At 45.6% G+C, this 16,762-nt stretch overlaps 1 protein-coding gene across 1 annotated transcript in view; it reads right to left on the bottom strand.

Annotated features, from left to right (window-relative positions):
* Nucleotides 1-6,922, bottom strand: part of scml2 (Scm polycomb group protein like 2) — a gene marked incomplete at both ends in the record, with an annotated part of 33,528 nt that extends 26,606 nt beyond the window's left edge. Inside the window, 4 exons of the mRNA XM_084440016.1 lie at nucleotides 1,475-1,724; nucleotides 2,679-2,767; nucleotides 3,045-3,279; nucleotides 6,833-6,922. Of these exons, the coding sequence (XP_084296142.1) occupies nucleotides 1,475-1,724; nucleotides 2,679-2,767; nucleotides 3,045-3,279; nucleotides 6,833-6,922 (664 nt within the window). The remainder of the gene's footprint in view (nucleotides 1-1,474; nucleotides 1,725-2,678; nucleotides 2,768-3,044; nucleotides 3,280-6,832) is intronic.
* Between the last annotated feature and the right edge of the window lie 9,840 nt (nucleotides 6,923-16,762).

Here is a 16,762-nt window from a genome sequence, read left to right as displayed (position 1 = left end):
TTTGAACATATACTGTGCATCTGATGAGAATATTAAATAATATGACTTCTCGGGAGAGGTTTCAATGTGGGTTGGGTCAAGGAATGTCAGGAATGTCCAATCATGAAAAATGTCATACTGACTGGATATCATGTCAGAAACATGGCATGTGACATAGCTATGGACTCAGGACAGTCCGGGGATCCATTTAAGACAAATATGTGTATATATATATATCCTCCCAATCTTAGGACAGACATTCTAACCACAAGGCCACTGAGTTGGTATGTGTATGTGTGTATATATATATATATGTATATTGGGGTGGGGAATATACTAATAATGGATAAAAAGGCATAGTGAAGGCATCTGATGTGATACACATGGCATGTTACCATTCTACATGCTCAGGTAGGTCGGTGGGTCAATCTAAGACAAAATATGGCTATACATCAATCAATCAAATTAAACTTTAAGGGCAAAGTTCTCCAAGCGAGAACAATTGTGGCGTGGACTTTGGTTTTGAACGCCCGGGGGTGCATTTTTAACCTATAAACACTGTCTCAGACTAGTGGTTAACATGAATAACTGCAGTGAATATAGAAAAGAGACACTGAAAATGTATTCCAAAATGAACATTTATTGTAAAACAAATTCAGTCTGAAATGTGTGGTTCACGTGGAGGAATGTGTGTGTATGTGTGTGGGGGGGTATTTTCCATCTGATGGATGAACATAATCTCGTTTTATGTTGCGGTCACTTTTTACCGGGAAGTTCGGGAACAACCCTGATGTTATAAAGTTGACTAAAACCTCAAAATTCAATGCAAGTGGTTGGTCAGCAATTTTATTTGTTCAAATGCCTAGTGTGGAGGATATCATAAGGCCTTGAGGCAATCAAATGTAAAACACAATATTTATGATTGATTTTAAGTTGTAAATTGGTCTGACTTGACCGAACACAATAGGAAGGTTAAAGGAACTACAGAACTACAGATGTAAGTGAGCTCATTCACCGTGGCAACGCCTGTTGCTAAGGTAACCACATGAACTCTGGTCACTAGCAGTTGATACTGGGCAGCAGGTCACAACCCAGCTAATACAGAGAGCACACACACACAGGCACGTGCACACACACACACACACACACACACACACACACACACACAGGCATGCACTCACACACATGCACACACACACAAGCATGCACACTCTCTCTCTCTCTCTCTCTCTCTCTCTCTCTCTCTCTCTCTCTCTCTCTCTCTCTCTCTCTGTCTTTAAATCCAAATTTGACAGTGCCTTTCTGTCTGATGTTCTCTATACCTCGAAATCTATTATTTGCCACCAGACAGAACACAGACCTCTCTGAAAAACTTTTCCCGTTGGCAGAATCTCCTGAGGAGAACTGGTTTACACAATGGCGCCCTCTGGTGGTTGAGACTAACAATTGTACAGAAGTAGCCTGGCACCCTCTGATGGTGGAGAGTGGTAATGACACTTACAGAAGTTGCCTGGAGGTTGGATGCTGTGTTTGGTGAGGCAACACCAGCCCACAGGGAAGATGTCTCTGCTGTCATAACTGCACCAGTAGTCGAAGGCCCCACGCCAGCCATCGAACATGACGAAGATCTCGAGGCCGCGCACCTCGCCCACGGTGGCGGGGCAGATCAGGTAGGGGTTTTTCCTGTCAACCGCCTCCATCTTCATGCCCGGCTGGAAGTGGTTCTGAGAGGGCTTGGGCGGCTCCTGGATGTAGATACATAGATAGTAGTCGGAACGGATGTAGGTTTCCGGAATCGTCCTTTTACTACTGACCAATTCATATGGTCAACCAATCAGTGAATCAGATTCAATCCAGACTCCTCCCCTATCTGCGTGTTACCTTTTTCAAAGTCCCCTTCACTAAATGAAACAAGAACAACCTCCAAGGCGAGCTGAGAGCCTACATGCTGAAAATGGCAAGTATACACTATATATATATATATATATATATATATATATATATATATATATATATATATATATATATATATATATATATATATATATATATACACACACATACACATACCAACTCAGTGGCCTTGTGGTTAGAATGTCTGTCCTAAGATTGGGAGGTTGGGGGTTCGATCCCTGGCCGAGTCATACCAAAGACCATCAAAAATGGCACCCAATGCCTCCCTGCTTGGCACTCAGCATCAAGGGTTGGACTGGGGGCACTAGCGTCATGTCCAGGGGGTGGACTTGTACATCAAACTAACGCTAAGGAATCAGGTGATAGGCTCCTGCCCTATGGGCCACTAGGCTTGAGAACCATTGGTTCTCAAATCTACATACTTACACGTGTATATATATATAGTATATTCTTATATATATGTTTACAACATTTTCTGTCGAATAGGGACGTCCTTGCATGTTTGCCTACCGGTTATGCGTTATATATAAAAAAATGTACCCTCTACTCCTGAATGGTAATGAGTTCAGACAGACCTTTCTCCAGCGCTGGCACAGCGTAAATGAAGTGTGGAGATAGGTCTGGCTAGTGAGACTACACAGATAGCGACGCAACACACACACACACACAGACACACACACACTTGCATGAAGTAACATGCAGGTTGTTACTAACACTTAAACACACACAGTTCTTGGTAGGGCTGTTAGCTGGTTAGTGTGTGGTGTGTGGACGGCTGTAGTGACCTTCTTGAAGGCTGCAGTGGGGGCCATCTCTGCTCCACTCAGAGTCCTCAGCAGGAACATGGGCCAGGAAGAGGCATTCATCCTGAAGCCTGACCAGAAACACACACACACACACACAAAAAAGAGAAACAGGGTTAGGGGATCAATACATCAATATACAATCAAAACAGACACAATTTTACAGACTAGGCTTGAATGCTGGGCTGTCATTGTAAATAAGAATGTGTTCTTAATTGACAACCCTGGATAAATAAAAGTTCAATAAATATATAAATAAAGGAAAAAAGCATGTGGGCCACTAATGAAACTCGGAATGTGCCTTTAAAATCGTAAATGCCCCAGACCAATCAAAGTGCAACTCTCTACCCAGCGGTGGCTGCAGCATGTCTCCCCGCCTCTCGCAACTGCCGATTGGCTGGATGTCTGAGGAGTCAACCAATCGCCAGAAGTCGTTGGTGTTGTCGCTGCCATCCAAACGCAGGCGCAGGCGTGTGCCCATCATGCCCATCACCGTGGCGATGGAGACGGAGGTGGAGTTCCGGGGATCGCGGGCCTCCAGCTTCATCCCTACTTTAAAGTCATTGGTGGGAGGGACCCTGGACTGGAGAGAGTTGGCACACTAAGCTAAAGACTGGAGAGACACTGAGTTAGCACACTAGGCTAAAGACTGGAGAGACACTGAGTTAGCACACTAGGCTAAAGACTGGAGAGACACTGAGTTAGCACACTAGGCTAAAGACTGGAGAGACACTGAGTTAGCACACTAGGCTAAAGACTGGAGAGACACTGAGTTAGCACACTAAGCTAAAGACTGGTGAGACACTGAGTTAGCACACTAGGCTAAAGACTGGAGAGACACTGAGTTAGCACGCTAGACTGGAGAGATACTGAGTTAGCTCATTAAGTTAAATGGAGAGAGATTAACTTAGGGGTGGCACGTTGCTCGGGAGGTAGATTGGCCTGCTGGGGATTGCAAGGACCCCGGTTCGAACCCAGCCTCCAGAGTGTGCCGAAGTGTCTGACTAGTCTAGACACTGAACCCCAGAATCGCTCACGTGCGGCATGTTGGTGCAGTACCTATTACTGTTGCCTCACAGCAAGAAGGTCTCCAGGCCTTTGTGCGGCGTTTGGGTGCCATGCCATAATTCCGACATCCCATTATTCTGACCACTCAATGTTCCGAAAATTACCCATTATTCTGACGTCTCATTGTTTCGACGTCCCGTTGTTCCGACCATATTAAACCCATTCGTCCGACGTCCCATTATTCCGACCAATATCAATCTCTACCACTTGGCAGAAGGGGATAGATGTGGACACAAGGATCAGGATCACGCCTAGAGGCGTGCGGGCGCGCAGGGGTATTGCTCAATGCTCGATGCCCGAGCGCCTCCACGCATATACGTTACTTTCATCATAGCCTACTGTAACTGTTATGTTGTATGATGCCGTCTAGAAATGACGTTTGGAGGCGATGGACAAACGTCGAATTCTGAAGTCTGCCAAGTGAGACCAGGTTGGTCAGAGTAATGGGACGTCGGACGAATGGGTTTAATATGGTTGGAACAACGGGACGTCGAAACAATGAGACGTCGGAATAATGGGTAATTTTCGGAACATTGAGTGGTCGGAATAATGGGATGTTGGAATTAGGGGCAGCCCCTGGAGTTTGCATGTTCTCCCTGTGTTCGCAAGGGATTCCCCCATAACAAGAAACCAATATGAAAAACATATTGGGTTCATTTTATATATCCATCCCTGGTGAAGACGGACAGGAGCGCTTGGTTGGCCCTCAGGCGCGTCCCATGCAAGCTGCCTACTGTCTGCTCCTGGCTGCCCTTGGGGGAAGGACGTCGGGATGGGTTAAGAGCAGGAGAGAAGTTTCATCGGTGGATGCTCCAGCCATTTCGTGTGTGTGTGTGTGTTTTGCCGCTTTCACCGTGTACTGTGAGTGTGTCACCCTGTGACAAATAAAGATGTCTGTTTGTTGTTTGTTTGTTTGTTTGTTTGTTTGTTGTTAGCATGCTAAGGTAAAGACTGGAGAGCCTGAGTTTACTAAGCTATGCTAAGCTAAGACTTCAGACATACAGGCTCAAAAGACTGTGTTAGCACACTAAGATATGTTACAGCCTGAGTGTGATTTGAGAGACAGAAAGAGAGAAAGAGTTATAGAACCCATTTCCCTTTATGGTTGCGAGGTCTGGGGACCACTTGCAAACAAGATTTTACAAAATGGGACAAACACCAAATTGAGATGCATGAACTGGTTCTCGAGCCTAGTGGCTCATAGGGCAGGAGCCTATCTCCTGTTTCCTTAGCGTGAGGTAGCTTGATGTACAAGTCCACCCCCTGGACATGACGCTAGAATGTCACAGAGACTCACCCCCAATCCAACCCTTGATGCTGAGTGCCAAGCAGGGAGGCATCGGGTACCATTTTTTTTAATAGTCTTTGGTATGACTCGGTCGGGGATCGAACTCACAACCTCCCAGTCTCAGGGCGGACACTCTAACCACAAGGCCACTGAGCTGGTCATGAGCTCTCAAATTGAGATGCATGCAGAGCAAAATTAGGACAATACCCACTAATTATCAAAATGCAAAAGAGAGCAATTACATTCTATAATCACCTAAAAGAAAACCTTGACACGCTCAATAACAAAGCCCTCCCCTACAGACGGACACAAGCTTAGCTACCAGACTAAACCAAATTATAAGAAAACAAAAAGAAAACCATCTGACACATTGGAAAGAATCAACCCAAAGCCACAGTAAACTGGAATGTAATTTGGCCCTAAACGGGTCGGCTGTAGCTCAGTTGGTAGAGTGGGTCGTTCAGTGATCGAAGGGTCGGTGGTTCGAATCCCAGACACCTAACCCCAAATTGCTCCCAATGAGCAAGTTAGCACCTTCCATGGCAGCTACTGCCCTTGGTGTGTGAATGTGTGTGTGAATGGGTGAATGAGAGGCCATTGTAAAGCGCTTTGAGTGCCGCTAAGGTGGAAAAGCGCTATATAAGTGCCGTCCATTTACCATTTAAACTGAGAATACTCAGTGACAGAATATCGGGACTGATCCAAAACTACAGACTCAATGAGCACGGCCTTGCCATTGAGAGAGAAGCTGCCACAGGCAGACCTGTGCCCACAGTGTACACAAAATGAGGTGGAAACCGAGTGGCACTTTTTAACTACCTGCCAATTGTACCAAGACATCAGAGACTCATGCTTCCCACATTAAAAACACCCAAAAGATTTTGAAAACAAAAACTTCCATATTTGTTGGGTGAAGTACAGAACTGTGCAAACACAGCAGCAAGATGTGAGCTGTGACAGGAAAATGAATCCAATGGAATACAAACACTGTAAAGACTGTCAATCATCTGTGTATTCCTGCACTATCTGCACCGTGCTGATCTCTGTACATGGACATACTGTACATACAAACAAAACATAAATTGAGAGAGGTAGAGTGATGACAGAGAGGGATATGGCAGAGACAGAGATAGATCCTACTTGTCTGAAGCAGCAGAGATAGAGAGCCTACCTGTCTGAAGCAGCAGGGAGAGAGAGAGAGAGAGAGAGAGAGAGAGAGACTACCTGTCTGAAGCAGCAGGGAGAGAGAGAGAGAGACTACCTGTCTGAAGCAGCAGGAGAGAGAGAGAGAGAGAGAGAGAGAGAGAGAGAGAGAGAGAGAGAGAGAGAGAGACTACCTGTCTGAAGCAGCAGGGAGAGAGAGAGAGAGCCTACCTTTCTGAAGCAGCAGGGAGAGAGAGAGAGAGAGAGCCTACCTGTCTGAAGCAGCAGGGAGAGAGAGAGAGAGAGAGACTACCTGTCTGAAGCAGCAGGGAGAGAGAGAGAGAGAGAGACTACCTGTCTGAAGCAGCAGGGAGAGAGAGAGAGAGAGAGAGAGACTACCTGTCTGAAGCAGCAGGGAGAGAGAGAGAGAGAGAGAGAGAGAGAGAGCCTACCTATCTGAAGCAGCAGGGAGAGAGAGAGAGAGAGAGAGAGAGAGACTACCTGTCTGAAGCAGCAGGGAGAGAGAGAGAGAGAGAGAGAGAGAGAGAGAGAGAGAGAGAGAGAGAGAGAGAGAGAGAAAGAGAGAGCCTACCTGTCTGAAGCAGCAGGGAGAGAGAGAGAGAGAGAGAGAGCCTACCTGTCTGAAGCAGCAGGGAGAGGCAGCGATGGAGGAGGTCTCTCTCAGGTAGTCCTCCCAGCTGAACGCTTCTGAGTAGAACAAGAGCATAGTAAAGGATTTATTATACCATCAGACCCTGTAGATGTCCAGTCAGACAGAGCTAAGACCGGTTGTTTTGGTGCCCAGACATTTCTTGGACAGGACAGTTAACAGCTTACAGTTCATTTATTGTTCATTAACATGACATGATTTGATTTGGTTTGACCAACACTGTTGGCATTGCACACTATGGTACCGCTTGAGATTGTTGAGATTGTTGTATTTTTTGTATATCTTGCATATTTATTTTATTTACCTACTGTAATTAGTCCCTGTTTGGGCCTTTGTTGTATAGATTTGTGTATATCTTGCATATTTGTCTGTTCTATCAGTATACTATTTAATGTGTCCTATTTGACATGGTAGAGTATTTACTATTGTAGAGAGATAACCTATATTAGAAATAGTCTAGGGAGACAACAGGGAGAGAGAGTAGCGAGGTAGAAAGAGAGGGAGTAGAGAGAAATAGTAGAGAGGTGGAAAGAGAGGGAGTAGAGAGAAATAGTAGAGGTAGAGAGAGAGAAGAGATTTTGATTGAAATAGAGATATAGAGGCAAATAGAGATAGAGGTAGGAGGAGGGTGTTGGGCAAGTTACTTAATAAAAGTAATCAAGTAAAGTTAGTCAGTGCTCTAAATTGTAATAAAATTACTTTACTAACTACTCTCTCTGAATAGTACCCAGATTACTAATTACTTTACTTTTGAGGTCCTTCCAAAGCAGATCATTCCTTACCCAAATCATAGAAGTGCTGATCTAGGATCAGTTTTGCATTTTAGATCATAATAGACACTAGAAAATCTGATCCTATTCTAGCACTCTTGGCAAATCTCCACCTTGATGACAAACAGTCAGTTCAGCCACGACTGCAGAGACCGCATGCACACACCAAAGGGAGTAATCAAAGTAATCACATTTTTATTATATCAGTAACGGTCATCTGATTACTCCAAATTCTAATGTAATCCATTATATGTTACTGGGAAAAGTGATCTGATTATAGTAATCTGTTACTTTGTAATCAGTTATTCCCAACACTGGTCAGTACCTACCATTAGATTTGTCTAGAGGAGAGGCGCTAGTGGAGGAGCTGCTCCTCCCAGACTTCTCCCTCCTCTCCTCTGTATGGTCTGGTGCAGGAGAGAGGAGAGTTGATACCCAAAGCATTGTGACATAAGAAAGCACATGTGTCTTATATAAATGAATATGCTTAGATAATAAATTAAAATTCTTAGATCTATCAATCAATCAACCAACCAACCAACCACACAATCATATACCTCTCAGAGTCGTCCTGCCCATGGTGCCCTGTGGTGCCTGTCCCTCCAGGTGAGACCACCCCTGACAGGTGACCCAGGAGACACCCGACGACCTCTGTTGACCCCAGGTGACCCTGATGACCCCCAGGTGAGGGCAGACGTTAGAGGTCTATGTGTTCACCCAAACCCGCAGCACTGAGCACCTACAACAGGCAGAGCAACAATAGAGACAGTCAACCACACAAACCAAACACACACACAAATACACACACATAAATACACACACACTTTCAAACCAAACACACACACTTTCACAGACACACACACACAATGAACACGCTAAAAAGGGAGTAGAGATGACAGAGGAGAGAGAGAAGCAGAGGAGCAGCCTCAGACAGCTACAACATCAAGACGTTCTTCATTATGAGCCCTCCAGCATCCAGGTAGTCATGCCTCTCTCTCTCCCTCTGCAGGTACAGTACCTTACACTCTCTAGACCGGTCTCTCTCTCTCCCTCTGCAGGTACAGTACCTTACACTCTCTAGACCGGTCTCTCTCTCTCCCTCTGCGGGTACAGTCTCTCTCTCTTCCTCTGCGGGTACAGTACCTTACACTCTCTAGACCGGCCTCTCTCTCTCCCTCTGCGGGTACAGTATCTTACACTCTCTAGACCGGCTACTCCGCCACACCACCACCACGGAGGAAGAACCAGGAGGTCTGAAGCAGGAATCAGGAATGTTGATCCAGATTAGATCCACAAGATGCAAGGGGCAGGGCTCCCCTGGTCTACGTGATCCTGGTCTACATGACCTCTGCTCCCCTACCGGAACCTCAGACAGGGAGGGAAGAGCACAGGCACTCTACATCTAACCATACTTCTCTCTCTATCTACCTCTATCCCTTCTCCCACTACTTCTCTCTACCTCTCTCTCTACCGCTGTGCTCCTGATTTTTGATACTGTTCTTGCCCTCTTCTCTCTCTCTCTCTCTCTCTTTCTCTCTGCATCCCTCCCCCAGTCCCCTCCCAGCTGTGGATCCCTTTGAGTCTGCAGCCATAAAGATTCCTGAGCCAAGCTGTTAGCCCAGTGTCCATCTGGGCATGTAGGGCATGCCTGTCCTCCCCTGAACATGAAAGGGATTCCAGAACCTTCCATTATCACACATCGCATCCTGCGTTCTCATTGGTCGGCTCCGTCCAGGAGGGGGCGGGTCACGTCCCCCAGACAGGAAGTCTTTAAGAGAGGCCTGGGAGTTTACGGCTGCTGGGTCAGCTGGCCCCTGGGCTCGGATCCAGGGTCAGGCCTTACACAACACTTACGTCAACCACCAGGGGGGCAGGGACGTTACGATCTGACCTGAGACAAGCGTCTGGAGACCTACATCACCCGGCTCAGCTTTATAACAGGGAGGAGGTGCCATTAGCTCTGGACTTCCTGACCACCGGAGAACCACAGCCAATAAAACCTGGTTTAAAGGAATATTCCAGCAATTGAACAATGACTGCCCCATTGTTCTAGTCCAGTCACAAACACTGGTCATTGGAGATTCCGACCCGGGCAGTTTTCAGTGACAGTATCTAGTTCGAGCTACTGTACCTTACAATGATGGAACTCATCATCTAGAAGAAGTGTAGAAGTTACTGTGTGCAGGAGCATTGGTTTGAGAAGTGTGCGTGTGTGTGTGTGTGTGTGTTTGTGTATGTGTCAGTCTGCTATGCCTTTGTCTCTAGATTGTTCAAAAACTGGAGGGGGCCAAAATTCTCATTTCAAATTGTTTAGTGTACGCCATTATGAAATTATTATTATTAACATGATTATTGTTATTATTACTATTATTAAAATTATTGTTATAATAATACGTAATAATAACAATAACAGTAATAATATATATATATATATATATATATATATCTTGGCAGCCTCACACTCCCATTCAACCTGAGAATATGGCTACGATACTAAATCATGCTATTTTTTTTTAAATATATGATAAAGTCTAGCACAACAGTAAAGGAACAGATGTAGGTTATACCACTTTGGGAATAGAGCCATTCGAACATGTTTCGTTCAAACAAAACATGCCACATTTAATGTTCCTGTTTCAGTCGAAGAGCTCAACTATACTGGACTATAGCTGAGTTTGGTCTGAAAGATTTCAAATTGAGAGTGAGTGACGCATCTCCCTGTATGCGCGACACCATGCTTCCCACACAGTCCACCCAGCCGATCACACAGTCTTGCTGCAAGCACAGTTATTACGTAACGTGTAGAAGAGCGTAGGTATCTCTGACACAGCGGTAGGGGGCGTGTCCACGCCGCTGCATAGCACCAAGCCGTGGTGGGCGTTACCTGTGCTTCATGCGGAGATGTGTAATGTGTACATTCTGTTATTGTAACATTTTTGCAGTATAGCCTATATGAGGATCCTCGCCGCACAGAGGACCATAATAACTGCAGAGACAGATCTACATCGAACCAATCATATGTACGTCACTAAAATCCTGTAAATCAAATATTTGTGAACCGTAAAAATACCAGTTAGGCTAACCACCGCGTGCGGGTGGAAAAATAAGTGTGAGTGTGACGCATTCCGTTCTGGCTCCGCTGTTGAAATGACGGGTGTTTCAGGTTTCTAGCCGTTATTGTTGTGCGATGTAAATGAAGGTAAGCGCCAGCAGCATCCGCAGAGAAGCAGCAGAACCCTACCAATAACCAACCGTTACCAAAATTGTGCCACGAAAATACGCACCGAACTCTCGTGGTCATAACGACACACTCTACTGTTCGGCGATTCGTCGCTGATTCTTGAGCCATTCGTTGACGCTAAACCACCGGAGTCAGTGTTGATAAAACTTCACATTTCTAAACTGGTCAAAACAGAAGCGTAGTCCATGTCTCACCGTTCTGAGAAGGTATTCGCGTGAGATCTTTCAGTTCAGATGTAGGTAGCCATATTCAGGGAACAGCGTGCCTCCGCGCATGTCCAGCAGAGAGCTGCAACTCATGTTTTCTACTGGAGGTTTTGATAGGATGAAACATCCATATAATTAATAAGAAAACTTAAAATGTTCAATTTCTCTACATTGAAATAATCTAAAGAGCACAGAGAAACGAAAAAGTTGTTTCTGTAGGCTATTTCATAGCTAGGAGTAGGCCTATGCTGTATGAAAAAGTAAAATTGCTCTCTCTCCCTTTCTCGAGGGGGGGGGGCATCAGACCGAGAGAGAGACAGAATCACACACCCGATGTTTCAGTTCTGTTACTCTGTCCTGCAAGCAAACATTTATCTCTCTGTGTGTGGGGAATGTGGTAAACTATTTACCTAGTAGGCCTAAATTGTTTATAGTTCATAGGCATTCCGCAGTAAAAGAAACAATGGCCGGGTTTCCCGAACGAGTTAAGAAGCACTTAACTCCAAAGTACTTCTAAACTCCCATACAAAGGGTTGCTTAAGAAGGGTTCCTTAAGAAGCTTCTTTATCGGGAAACGCAGCCAATGTCGTGTCTTCTCCCGGGTCTCACCCTCACTGGGATTCTAATGAATAATTATTAGGTAGATTCATACAGCCTCTAACCACACATCCCTGCTTCCATGCTTCCGTCCCAAACTGCACCCCTCCTGTGATCGGATACAATTCTGAGACCACACACGTTAAAGAGGTAGTGTGATATTTTGGACATTTAGTCCAATTTGTTGTCTGTTTTCCATGAACCTGAAACATAGAGACCATAATTTTGCAGATCATTACAGTATTGAGCTGGCTGCATTTTTCTCCAGGCTCTCACTGGGCTACAATGGAAGTAAATGGGGCATATGTAAATGCTTTGAAAACTATGATAAATATGCGTTTTCCAAGACGGGAAGCACAGTGTGTAATCTTACCAGTCTCAGTATGCTCTCCTGTGAAATGTATCACAATCCAAATATTTTAGGTGTTTGTCATGCACATAGTCCTCTGTGGGAGCAGTGAAAACCAGCGCCAGGGGGAATGCTTATGTCCAAGTCATGCCAAACACGTAAAAACATTTGGATTGTGATACATTTCCCAGGAGAGCATACTGAGACTGGTAAGATTACACCCTGTGCTTCCCGTCATGGAAAAGCACATTTATCATAGTTTTTCCAATGCATTTACATATGCCCCATTGACCTCCATTATATCCCAGTGAGAGCCTGGAGAAAAACTGCAGCTGCAATACTGGAACGATCAGTGAAATTATGGTTATTACTCCCCTATCTGAGCCCATCTCTCCAGGACTGATCCTATGCCAGCACTCTTGGCAAATCTCGACCTTGATGACAAACAGTTCAGCCACAACTGCAGAGACCACATGCACACACCAAAGGGAGTAGGCACACGTGTAAGTAATCAAAGTATTGACAAAGTGACAATAGAACTTTAACTTATGCCGCGTTCCAGATAGGATTTTAAGCCCGTAAATTACGACTTCAAGTCACAACTCACGACTTCATAGCGTTCCAGGCAAACTGTCTGAGTGCGTGGAATTCTGGATAAATGTAAACTAGCCACTATGGCAAAAGCTTGAGATCTGGCACACTGTCAGAGCTGGCAAGCTAAACGTTACATAATTTTATTTATTGACATCATCGACATTTCGCCGTTTGCATGGTCAAGTCCAGGTTTACCTTAACGTTCTCTTGTCGTCAACATATATGGGCATCATTACATACACATAGCAGATTGTAATGCATAATCGTTTGTATTATTTTGATTACAAAGTACAAATTTACTTTACTTTGCCCTAAAGTTATCTTTGTCGCCGTACCCATGTGGGCTGCCATCTTGTTTAGAGGGCTGTGTGACGTCGGAAAGCGCAACTAGGAGTACATCGATCTGGTACGAGTTCACGGGTGGGAAGTTACGGGTTTCACTGCCATTCCAGTGCATTTTCACATGTAGAAGGTTGGAAAAACACGGGTTACGAGTTGCCTGGAATGCGGCATTAAATGCAACCTTTACTTAATTAAATAATTGATTATCAGGGCATTAGTAAAATAAAAAACAACAACAATCTCTCTGGGATGCAGGCCTTAGCCCCCAGTTAGGAGAGTCCCCAGGAGCATCGCTGCTCCCTACTGTATCTCTTTCTCTCATCTCTCTCTCTCCTCCCATCACATCAGGCATTTCAACAAATTTAAGTAAACACTCCTCATTCTCTTAAAACATTACATCAATTTCAACCAATCAAAGGTACACATCATGACCTCATACAAAGTGATCGTCTCATGGTCATCATAAGCTCATTGTTACAAAGTCATCCTGACATCTAACAAAATCTCTATAGTACATTCCCAATGAACACTACATAAATACAGTTGTCTGAAAATAATCACATGACCTAATGATCATTTGACTTGTTGGTCCATTCTGGTGCTTTCCACAAACAGTAAAAAGAGGACATGGTCAACAGGCTTTGTTGCTATCTTTTGATTCAGTTACAGTTTTCAAAATACATTCAGAAATGTTAGTTTCATTCTACTCTTAAATATTCTAGCTTGTATTAATGTGATTAGTACAGGATATATGTTTACTTTAATAGAAACATATATTGTTTAGTTTAACTGCTAGCATTGCATGTTATTTCATTTCAGTGAATCTAGACATCACTGTGTTACTTCACTGCTCAGTCATCCCCCAGATGATCCTCAGAGTTTGGCCCAAAAGCCCCTCGACTGGGGTCTCACCCAGGACCTGCAGATCCTCACACAACAGAATCTTACATCCTCTTGGTGAAACCATTTCACCCCCTGTATGTTCTGAAGAACTGGTGCTTCCAGCCCTCGCACAAATACCAAGTTGTGGTTTCTGCCGACCCGCCACAACCCCCTTAGCTCTTATTTCTCAGCATTATTCTGTCCAGGTTGTACTAGCTGGACTTCATGGGGTTCACATGGTGCATCATGCGGAGGAACTGGGGTGCACAGGTGCCCCAACAGGTGCCCTAATCACAGTTTTCACAGGATTTCTTTCTTTTAGGATCAAATGAAGACTTCCTTCTTCCCTCACTGGCCTCTGGTTTGACCCTCCTGACCTCTTGGGCGACAGGAGACGGCATTCTCCTGTCCTCAGGTGGACGAGGCTCAAGAGACCGCTTTCCTGCGACAGTACATTACCAAGCTTGAACAGCAATGACTTGCTATATAACATTATAATTTGCTCATTATTGAGCTGCCGCTATGCAGCGCCTGGCAGGTATTAGACGGAACTGGTTCCCGAACGCACTGATCACGATCCCGCCTTCTGGACCACATTCTTGATTTGCTGTGCGCTCATAGGTTGAGAGGGGGTGTCGGTTCGGGTAACCTCGTTCCCAGGCTCTTTTTCACATCTCACGGTTCGGTCGTTCCTGGTGTTCTATTGGTCGGGAATGCCGCCGCTCATACGGGATGCTGTTGCTGCTGCTGATGGTAACGTTAACGATCCCAGGCTCGGGCTGCCCGCGGTAGGCTGGACGCGGGGCTGAATTCTGTCAGGGATACGGCACCATCGTGAGATGCAGCGGGAATCGCTTTATTCATTCCGGAGGTTCCAGTAAGTGTTTTAACGTGACAATACCGGTATGTTGCCATTCTATGTGTTTTCATGTGATATTTGGTGGGTTTGAGTAACGCCACACATATTTTCCCTAGACATGACGCTGTCATTGGGATGGATCGAGGGTTTTCGGGGAACACACGGCGCATGTCCCGATGCGTTTAACCTATAATCAATCTCACTCACCCTGATGGACAATATACGATTGATGATCTCGAGGAGGCAGAATGGGGCATAGGGTCTGCTGTATTAGGAGGTCGTCGTGATCGATACATGACACTTCATGGCGAATGCAAATAGTGTGGGCTGGAGCGCGTGAATAGCGTTGGAATGGTGGTTCACTGCGCGTCGCGGGGAGACGCAGTTTCATTGCAGACGGTTTCACACACGCTCAGCATCGCTCTCTTTCTCTCGCTCTCTCTCTCTCTCTCACACACACACACACGTACACATAATCTGTCTCTATCACACAAACACATCACCTATCCCTCTCTCATTACACGCGCACACACACACGCGCGCCCCCTCTCTAAAGGCGACTCATCAATCAAACGTCTTCTGTGCTGCCAAAACAGAATATTATAACGACCTGATGATGTAGCCCACATGTGGCGCGCTGCAGAAGTTTGATCCACCCACGAATCACCACGCACGAAGGAACACACGCAGACACACACTTTCTCCTTCACAAACACACATACACACATTCTCTTGCTCTCTGTGTCTCTCTGTCTTTCTGTTTCCCTCTCTCTGTCTCTCTCTCTGTCTCTCTCTCTCTCTGTGTCTCTCTCTTCATTGTCAGTGGGCGATGTGACATTTATGATTACACGTTCATGTGACAATGTCATGTTCTCATATCAGGTCGAGGTCGTAGCACATCATCCATCACCCCTCCATTCAGATATGAAGCCCTTTATACCGACATGCTGTTGAAATTATCACACAACTTTAATTAATCAGTAATGCCAGAGTAGCAGCCTGCCTGCATTTAGTAGCACTGTTACATTTTTATGTAGTTTTCCCTCTTGTATGTGTGTGTGTATGTGAGAGAGAGAGAAAGTGTGTGTGTGTGTGTGTGTGTGTGCGTGTGTGCGAAAGAGAGAGAGAGATTAAACGTGTGTGGGCGTTTTCCTCCGTGCATCCGTTGAGTCGGGAATGACTGAGGTCACTACATGTCTCTCACTTCCTCCTTCCTGCTCTCTAACAACCAGCCCCTCCTCCTCATCTCTGGGTCGAGACCACACACACCCTCTCAGCACACAGGAAGTCCTGTATTGTCTATGTGGAGGGGAGGGGGGTTGGATGGATGGAGGAGAGAGGGATGGATGGAGGGTAAGCATAGAGGGATGGATGGAGGGAGGGGAAGAAGAGAGGGATGGAAGGGAGGGTAGGATAAATGGAGGGATGGATGGAGAGGGATGGGAGAGAGGGCGGGTGTGACGGAGAAGGCTGGAGGATGTGTGTGTTAGACATGGTGTGTCATTTATGATTTATACCCTGCAGGAGATGGTGGCCTTCTCATTCTCCTCACCATCTGCTGCTCCAAACAGGCCCAAGACTGGGCATGTTGGGTAATGGAACCTGGGGCCAACCCGCCCTGGGCACCACTCTCTAATCGTCCTCTTCCTCCTCTCCTCTTCCTCCTCCTCTTCATCCTCTCCTCTCTTCTGTTCTCCATCCTGCTGCCATTTCCTCTTTTCCTGCAGGTGAACGTGTGTGAGTGTGTATGAGTGTGTGTGTGTATGAGTGTGTGTGTGTATGAATGTGTGTGTGGGGTGTGGGTGTGTGTGTGTGTGTGTGAGAGAGAGAGTATGTGTGTAAGACACAGAGACTGCAAGAGGGAATATAGTGAGAGAGAGGAGAGGTAAAGCTGAGAAGGAGTGTGTGTGTGTGTGTGTGAGAGAGAGAGAGACAGAAAGAAGAAAAGAGAAGAGGGAAGATTGTGATTGAGGGGAAAAGGAGAGACAAAGTGAGACAACAAAGAGAGAGAGAGAGAGAGGATGGAGTATCTTGGGATCGTGAGCAGACCTTTCCCG

The sequence above is a fragment of the Borostomias antarcticus genome, assembly GCF_949987555.1.
Source record: "Borostomias antarcticus genome assembly, chromosome: 6".
NCBI classification, from domain to species: Eukaryota; Metazoa; Chordata; class Actinopteri; order Stomiiformes; family Stomiidae; genus Borostomias; species Borostomias antarcticus.
This window is presented reverse-complemented; position numbering and strand designations above follow the sequence as displayed.